The following is a 9,301-nucleotide window of genomic DNA, read 5'->3' as shown; positions in this document are numbered from 1 at the left end:
CCTTCTAACGTTCCCTACAGCTCTCTACTGCCCCCTACTTCCTTGTAACGTTCCCTACAGCTCTCTACTGCCCCCAACTGCCTTCTAACGTTCCCTACAGCTCTCTACTGCCCCCTACTGCCTTCTTACATTTTCTACAGCACTCTACTGCCCCATACTGCCTTCTAACGTTCCCTACAGCTCTGTACTGCCTTCTAACGTTCCCTACAGTTCTCTACTGCCCTCTACTGCCTTCTAACGTTCCCTACAGCTCTCTACTGCCCCCTAACGTTCCCTACAGCTCTCTACTGCCCCTTACTGCCTTCTAACGTTTTCTACAGCTCTCTACTGCCCTACACTGCCTTCTAACGTTCCCTACAGCTCTCTACTACTCCCTACTGCCTTCTAACGTTCCCTATAGCGCTCTACTGCCCCATACTGCCTTCTAACGTTCCCTACAGCTCTCTACTGCCCCATACTGCCTTCTAACATTCCCTACAGCTCTCTACTGCCTTTTAACGTTCCCTACAGCTCTCTACTGCCCCCTACTGCCTTCTAACGTTCCCTGCAGCTCTCTACTGCTCCATACTGCCTTCTAGCGTTCCCTACAGCTCTCTACTGCCCCCTACTGCCTTCTAACGTTCCCTACAGCTCTCTACTGCCCCCCAAATGCCTTCTAACGTTCCCTCAGCTCTCTACTGCCCCCAACTGCCTTCTACCGTTCCCTACAGCTCTCTACTGCCCTCTACTGTTTTCTAACGTTCCCTACAGCTCTCTACTGCCCCCTACTGCCTTCTAACGTTCCCTACAGCTCTCTACTGCCCCCTACTGCCTACTAACGTTTTCTACAGCTCTCTACTGCCCCCTACTGCCTTCTAACGTTCCCTACAGCTCTCTACTGCCCCATAATGCCTTCTAACGTTCCCTACAGTTCTCTACTGCCTCCTACTGCCTTCTAACGTTTTCTTCAGCTTTCTACTGCCCTCTACTGCCTTCTAACCTTCCCTACAGCTCTCTACTGCCCCTACTGCCTTCTAACGTTCCCTACAGCTCTCTACTGCCCCCTACTTCCTTGTAACGTTCCCTACAGCTCTCTACTGCCCCCAACTGCCTTCTAACGTTCCCTACAGCTCTCTACTGCCCCCTACTGCCTTCTAACATTTTCTACAGCTCTCTACTGCCCCATACTGCTTTCTAACGTTCCCTACAGCTCTGTACTGCCTTCTAACGTTCCCTACAGTTCTCTACTGCCCTCTACTGCCTTCTAACGTTCCCTACAGCTCTCTACTGCCCCCTAACGTTCCCTACAGCTCTCTACTGCCCCTTACTGCCTTCTAACGTTTTCTACAGCTCTCTACTGCCCTACACTGCCTTCTAACGTTCCCTACAGCTCTCTACTACTCCCTACTGCCTTCTAACGTTCCCTATAGCGCTCTACTGCCCCATACTGCCTTCTAACGTTCCCTACAGCTCTCTACTGCCCCATACTGCCTTCTAACATTCCCTACAGCTCTCTACTGCCTTTTAACGTTCCCTACAGCTCTCTACTGCCCCCTACTGCCTTCTAACGTTCCCTGCAGCTCTCTACTGCCCTCTACTGCCTTCTAACGTTCCCTACAGCTCTCTACTGCCCCCCAACTGCCTTCTAACGTTCCCTCAGCTCTCTACTGCCCCCAACTGCCTTCTACCGTTCCCTACAGCTCTCTACTGCCCTCTACTGTTTTCTAACGTTCCCTACAGCTCTCTACTGCCCCCTACTGCCTTCTAACGTTCCCTACAACTCTCTACTGCCCCCTACTGCCTACTAACGTTTTCTCCAGCTCTCTACTGCCCCCTACTGCCTTCTAACGTTCCCTACAGCTCTCTACTGCCCCATAATGCCTTCTAACGTTCCCTACAGCTCTCTACTGCCTCCTACTGCCTTCTAACGTTTTCTTCAGCTCTCTACTGCCGTCTACTGCCTTCTAACCTTCCCTACAGCTCTCTACTGCCCCTACTGCCTTCTAACGTTCCCTACAGCTCTCTACTGCCCCCTACTGCTTTCAAACATTCCCTACAGCTCTCTACTGCCCTCTACTGCCTTCTGCTCTTTCCTACAGTTCCCTAATGAACGCTCCTGTCCTTCTACTGTTCCCTAGAAATGTCTACTGACCTCTACTGCTTTCTAACTTTCACTACATCTCTCTACTGCCCTCTACTGCCACTTTTTGCCTTCTAATGTCCTGTGCATCTCTCTACTGACCCCTGCATCCTCCACAAAGTACATAGATGTACGGGGAAGAGACATAAAGATCCCTTATCTTAAACTCAGGCATGTGAGATTGGTGTGATGTGCAGGTTCTGCTGGTGCCTCTTATAAAGTACCAGTCATACTTTTTAAATTAGCAGGTTCCCATCTACAGTCTGAACCCGAATTCTAATTACGAACACAATGCAGCTCACGTTCACTTAATAAATCAATGCATTTTTACTCACATGTCACACTGGGAGGCTGCATAGTTTGGCCTCATCCTCAGATGGCTGGAACTCCGTTCACCACTGGCACTGCTGGATTTGTAACGTTTATGGAGAATGAAGTGGGTGGTGGCCTCGTGGTTTTTAACACCATCTCCTGTGTCATTCTCAGCTAAAAGGACATGAGTCTGAATCTGTGTGGAGATGTTGTGATGGTGTGAATTTCCAGTCTGTAGTTCTGCTGAAAAGCTCTGAGTATGAACAGTCTTCGTGTGTGAGCCACATCAGTCATGTAGTGGCTGTTAGTATGGTCAGCTTAGACCATCACAGAACAGCTGGAACTACTGAGACACATCACAGAGACGTGAGCACAGAGTTCACTTTTATTAGACTGATTATTAGCACAGCCGCAGATATAACAAAAACAGTCCACCCAAAACAGAATTTGTCTCAGCAGATACAATTACGCTGCTTTTCATTTCTCATTTAATCATCAACATACAGGAGAAAATGCAGACAGACGGACAGTTGGACCTTACACTACACATACAGTTATTACAGACGAGATTACAGGACATTTCATGAATTTACAGATTACACCATTACAAATTATGACCAGTCTGTCACTCCGTTCACCACACGGTTGATATATATTGTGTTTTATTCATTACCGCTGTATTAACTGGAGATCAGAGGCGTTCCCTGACTCTAAGTCAGCGACTGTTGTTGTTGTGGTGGTGGTGAGTGAGTCCGAGAGTTCTCTCTAAGCTCTCTCTCTCCTCCTCCACTCTCCTCCTCTCTTGCTCCACCCTAAATTCTTCATCCCTCAGAGTCTGAACACACCCCTCAAACTCCTGCAGCTCCGCCTCCAACTCTGCCCACTCCGTCTCTAATCTCTCCATCTCCTCCTCCTGCTCTCTCTCTCTCTCCTCCACCGCCTTCAGCCACTCCTCACTCGCCCTCTGTGGATAGTATAGTTATGTAGTAACAGTTGTGTAATTATAGTTTTATAGGTATACTGTTATAGTTATGTACTTAAATGGTTATATTTATATAACAGTTATAGTTATGGATTTGTGGTTATAGCAGGTATCAGAGTTAGATCTGTGGTGGTCTTGAGGGTCCCTGGCTGAAGGTCCTGAGGTGACCTATGTTAGTCTAGTATTGCAGATTATTTTATCTGAGGTTTGCATTTGTGTTTTAAGTTGTTTTTAATGCTGACACGCAGACTGGTGCAGATATTCTGTAATAATGGCCTCACCTTCACATCCACACAGTCGGTGGGCAGCCATAGGGGCGGGGCTTCATCATCCAGAAGGAGGAGCTTCTGAACCTCAAACAAACTGTCCTGAATAATCACCACAGCCTGATAGGATGAATAATAAAGTGAACAGGGAGGGGGGGGGGTAGGGTTAGGGGGGGGCTGTGAGAGATGGTGACAGTGTGAGACTGTAGTTGTGGGAATGGAGGTGATGGTGGGATGTGGTGGGAGGTGGGAATACTGTTGTGGTGGAAGGTGATGGTGGTTGGTGTTAGGAGTAGTGGGGGTGGTGAGAGGGGGTGATATCATGTGGTGGTGGTTGGTGTTAGGAGTAGTGGGGGTGTAGTGGGGCAGTGGGTGGTAGCGAGGTGTTGGGGGAGTACATTTACATTTATGACATTTGGCTGACACTCTTATCCAGAGCGACATACAATTTGATAATTTTACACAGGGAGGAGAAGGTGGTGTTAGGAGTCTTGCCCAAGGACTCTTATTAGTATAGTGTAGGGTTCTTACCCAGGTGGGGGATTGAAGTCTGCAACACAGAAGGCAGAGGTGTTACCCACTACACTATACCAACCAGTGGGGGTGGTGGCTGTGTGTAGTGTGGGTGGTAGGTATGTGCAGGGGGCAGTGGTGGGTGTGTGTGAGGGGGCAGTGGTGGGTGTGTGTAGTATGGGGTGGTAGGTGTGGACGCTGGTGAAGGTCTTGCCTGCAGGCTGTAGAGAGTCTGAATCAGGGTCTGGATTCTCTCCTGCAGCAGAAACAGCAGTGAATTAAACTCTCATTCAAACTGGAACTGCAGTCTCTGATATTCAGACTGAAGCCACAAAGAACTGTGAACAGCACAGACAGTAAAGTGAGGATTTTTATTCTGGTCAGTGAATCTTTATTACCTGTAAGTGAATCTGGACGGGGAATCCTGCGGTCATTAAAACAGCATCCATCTGCTTTAAAGGACAGATCACACTGGGCGTGCTCAGTCCCTCGGCTGAACCACATTTCAAAAACAGATTTATATTAAGAAATGTGTAACTTTGTAAAACTGTTATTCTGAAAGATTTACAAATGAATAAAAATGAGTAATATTATAATCTGTTCTGATGGAGCTGTAGATCCACTGACCATCCAGATTAAAGTCACAGTGAGGAGAAAACCACGGAGTCAGAGTGACCACCAGATTAACCACTGATACAGAGAGAGAGGGACAAACTTTGTTATTTTCCCTGGAGTAAAGGTGTATTGAAATAGTGAGTGTGTGTGTGTGAGTGAGTGTGTGTGTGTGTGTGTTTACCCTCTCTCTGGGCATCCTGCAGTAGTGTGAGTCCCTGCAGTGTGTGTGTATGGAGTGTGTAGTGATGTGGCTGAATGAGCAGGTGAAGAGAACTCACACTCTGCCCACCAGCGCACACACACAGCTTCTCATCCAGAGCCGCGCACACCTGCAGATCCACAGAAAACACAGCCTCTACACACACACACACACACACACACACACACACACACACACACACACACACACACACACACACACACACACACACACACACAGACACACATACACACACACAGACACACAGACAGATGGAGACACACTCACACAGACAGACACACAGACACACACACATACACACCCACACAGACACACGTACACACACACAGACACACAGACAGATGGAGACACACTCACACAGACAGGCACACACACATGCACACACACACACACACACACACAGTTTCCAGTGAGGGTTCAGAGACTGTAAATGTAGCCGACTCGTGTTCGGAGTGTGAAGTTTTGCTTCTTTAGTATTAGCACTGGAGCTACGAGGCTAATGTAACTAACAGGTAACAGAAGCTTATGCTCCAGCAATTAACATGATGCTAACTGACCACACCATCTCAGCGGAGCTGTTCAGTGATCTGTGACGGACTTACCTTGGACTAACGCAGCACCAGCAAGTGGTCTCTTAGCAGAAGAAATGATCCGATAATTAGTTGACATATTGATTATATTTCATTTTGAGATTGTCGTGATCTTAGTATAAGAAGATTTTCTTCTTTTTTTGAGTGATGTTATTAATTCACGCATATCTTGGGATCTTGTTCATGAGTGAAGGAAGGATGGAGCGAGAGGTTGACAGGCGGATTGGTGCGATGTCTGCAGTAATGCAGACCCTATAACGGTCCGTCATGGTCCGTCCAGAAGGCAAAGCTGTCAATTTACCGGTCAATCTACGTTCCGACTCTCACCTATGGTCACGAGCTTTGGGTAGTGACCAAAAGAACGAGATCGTGGACACAAGCGGCCGAAATGAGCTTTCTCCGCAGGGTCGCCGGGCTCTCCCTTAGAGATAGGCTGAGATGATTAGGGAGAGGCTCGGAGTGGAGCCGCAGTGGAGAGCCCGGGGAGACCCAGGACACGTTGGAGGGATTATATCTCTCGACTGTCTTGGGGACGCCTCGGTATCCCTCCGGAAGAGCTGGAGGAGGTGGCGGGGGAGAGGGAGGCCTGGGCCTCTTTGCTTAGGCTGCTGCCCTTGCGACCCGGACCCAGAACAGCAGTTGAGGATGGATGGATGGATGGATGTATGGATAATTCATGCATTGAAGTGTAATTCTTACAAGCTAAATGATCTGCTAATATAGTGAGATACTTTGGCTACTAAAATCACTTAAAACAAGCACAAATATTTAGAAATAAGTTTTAAAACTCTTATGATAAGCTTACAATGAGAAGTGTTAGTTATGTCAACTAGATTTAAGATAATTACATTTTCCAGTCTGAATCTTGGGTAAATACATTCTCTCAGTGCTATTGCTGTGTTTGTGTATCGGGTTTGATGTTTACCTTGTAGTTTCTGAATTTTCTTTATTTTCTGCTCCTCATTACTCTTCAGCTCCCTGTCAGTGTCATCAGACAAACTGATAAACAAACACAATCAAATCAGATTACAACATTGTAAACAAACACAAACAGATCAACATACAGCACTATAAATAAAACAAGTGTAAACCAGATTAGAGCACTGCAAATAAAAACATTGTAAACCAGATTAGAGCACTGCAAATGAAACACTGTAAACCAGATTAGAGCATTGCAAATAAAAACATTGTAAACCAGATTAGAGCACTGCAAATGAAACACTGTAAACCAGATTAGAGCACTGCAAATAAAACACTGTAAACCAGATTAGAGCATTGCAAATCAAAACACTGTAAACCAGATTAGAGCATTGCAAATAAAAACACTTTAAACCAGATTAGAGCATTGCAAATAAAAACACTTTAAACCAGATTAGAGCATTGCAAATAAAAACACTTTAAACCAGATTAGAGCATTGCAAATAAAACACTTTAAACCAGATTAGAGCACTGCAAATGAAACACTGTAAACCAGATTAGAGCACTGCAAATAAAAACATTGTAAACCAGATTAGAGCACTGCAAATAAAACACTATAAACCAGATTAATGCACTGCAAATAAAACACTATAAACCGGATTAGAGCACTGCAAATAAAACACTGTAAACCGGATTAGAGCACTGCAAATAAAACACTTTACATCAGATTAGAGCACTGCAAATAAAATGGCTAGGCAGGATTTGCTGTTTCTGCAGCTCAGGTTAACAGCTGTACTGTGTGATCTGGAGTCAGTGTAGCGACAGAGTTTGTGATCTAATATATTTGATTGGATTTTCTGGGTTCAGGTCAAAGAGACTTGATTTGATTACAGAAAACAGAAACAGGCCTAATTTCCAAAACCATTAGAAGCTTCAAGAGAGTGATCAGTGAGAGGAGACTGATCAGTGAGAGGAGAGTGATCAGTGAGAGGAGAGTGATCAGTGAGAGAGAATGATCAGAGAGAGGAGAGTGGTCAGTGAGAGGAGAGTGATCAGCGAGGGAGAATGATCAGTGAGAGGAGAGTGATCAGTGAGAGAGAATGATCAGTGAGGTGAGAGTGGTCAGTGATGGACAGTGATCAGTGAGAGGAGAGTGATCAGTGAGAGGAGAGTGATTAGTGAGAGAGAATGATCAGTGAGAGAAGAGTGGTCAGAGAGAGGAGAGTGATCAGTGAGGGGGAGTGATCAGTGAGAGGAAAGTGGTCAGAGAGAGGAGAGTGATCAGTGAGAGGAGAGTGATCAGTGAGAGGAGAATGATTAGTGAGAGAGAATGATCAGTGAGAGGAGAGTGGTCAGAGAGAGGAGAGTGATCAGTGAGGGAGAATGATCAGTGAGGTGAGAGTGGTCAGTGATGGACAGTGATCAGTGAGAGGAGAGTGATCAGTGAGAGGAGAGTGATTAGTGAGAGAGAATGATCAGTGAGAGAAGAGTGGTCAGAGAGAGGAGAGTGATCAGTGAGAGGAGAGTGATCAGTGAGAGGAGAGTGATCAGTGAGAGAGAATGATCAGTGAGGTGAGAGTGGTCAGTGATGGACAGTGATCAGTGAGAGGAGAGTGATCAGTGAGAGGAGAGTGATTAGTGAGAGAGAATGATCAGTGAGAGAAGAGTGGTCAGAGAGAGGAGAGTGATCAGTGAGGGGGAGTGATCAGTGAGAGGAAAGTGGTCAGAGAGAGGAGAGTGATCAGTGAGAGGAGAGTGATCAGTGAGAGGAGAATGATTAGTGAGAGAGAATGATCAGTGAGAGGAGAGTGGTCAGAGAGAGGAGAGTGATCAGTGAGGGAGAATGATCAGTGAGGTGAGAGTGGTCAGTGATGGACAGTGATCAGTGAGAGGAGAGTGATTAGTGAGAGAGAATGATCAGTGAGAGAAGAGTGGTCAGAGAGAGGAGAGTGATCAGTGAGAGGAGAGTGATCAGTGAGAGGAGAGTGATCAGTGAGAGAGAATGATCAGAGAGAGGAGAGTGGTCAGTGAGAGGAGAGTGATCAGCGAGGGAGAGTGATCAGTGAGAGAGAATGATCAGTGAGGTGAGAGTGGTCAGTGATGTACAGTGATCAGTGAGAGGAGAGTGATCAGTGAGAGGAGAATGATTAGTGAGAGAGAATGATCAGTGAGAGAAGAGTGATCAGTGAGAGAGAATGATCAGTGAGAGGAGAGTGGTCAGTGATGGACAGTGATCAGTGAGAGGAGAGTGGTCAGTGAGGGAGAATGATCAGTGAGAGGAGAGTGATCAGTGAGAGAGAATGATCAGTGAGAGGAGAGTGGTCAGAGAGAGGAGAGTGGTCAGTGAGGGAGAATGATCAGTGAGAGGAGAGTGATCAGTGAGAGAAGAGTGATCAGTGAGAGAGAATGATCAGTGAGAGGAGAGTGGTCAGAGAGAGGAGAGTGGTCAGTGAGGGAGAATGATCAGTGAGAGGAGAGTGATCAGTGAGAGAAAATGATCAGTGAGAGGTAAATGGTCAGAGAGAGGAGAGTGGTCAGAGAGAGGAGAGTGGTCAGTGAGGGAGTGTGATCAGTGAGAGGAGAGCGATCAGTGAGAGAGAATGATCAGTGAGGGAGAATGATCAGTGAGAGGAGAGTATTCAGAGAGGGACAGTGATAAGTGATGAAGAGTGATCAGTGAAAGTAGAGTGATCAGTGAGAGGAAGGTGGTCAGAGAGAGGAGAGTGATCAGTGAGGGAGAGTAATCAGTGTGGGAGAGTGAACAGT

General features: G+C 46.5%; 1 protein-coding gene across 3 annotated transcripts in view; it reads right to left on the bottom strand.

Annotated features, from left to right (window-relative positions):
• Positions 1-2,798: 2,798 nt before the first annotated feature.
• The window catches only part of LOC108415110 (rho guanine nucleotide exchange factor 28), an 83,007-nt gene continuing 76,504 nt past the window's right edge, over positions 2,799-9,301 (bottom strand). For all 3 annotated transcript variants that reach the window (XM_037547721.1, XM_037547719.1, XM_037547720.1), the window contains 7 exons: positions 6,543-6,616; positions 4,989-5,162; positions 4,820-4,882; positions 4,591-4,685; positions 4,407-4,448; positions 3,695-3,799; positions 2,799-3,395 (listed from right to left, as the gene is read on the bottom strand). In XM_037547721.1, the coding sequence (XP_037403618.1) occupies positions 3,147-3,395; positions 3,695-3,799; positions 4,407-4,448; positions 4,591-4,685; positions 4,820-4,882; positions 4,989-5,162; positions 6,543-6,616 (802 nt within the window). In that variant the 3' untranslated portion in view covers positions 2,799-3,146. The remainder of the gene's footprint in view (positions 3,396-3,694; positions 3,800-4,406; positions 4,449-4,590; positions 4,686-4,819; positions 4,883-4,988; positions 5,163-6,542; positions 6,617-9,301) is intronic.

The sequence above is a fragment of the Pygocentrus nattereri genome, chromosome 19, assembly GCF_015220715.1.
Source record: "Pygocentrus nattereri isolate fPygNat1 chromosome 19, fPygNat1.pri, whole genome shotgun sequence".
NCBI classification, from domain to species: Eukaryota; Metazoa; Chordata; class Actinopteri; order Characiformes; family Serrasalmidae; genus Pygocentrus; species Pygocentrus nattereri.
Note: the sequence above shows the minus strand (reverse complement) of the source record. Positions and strands in the feature narration are given on the sequence as shown.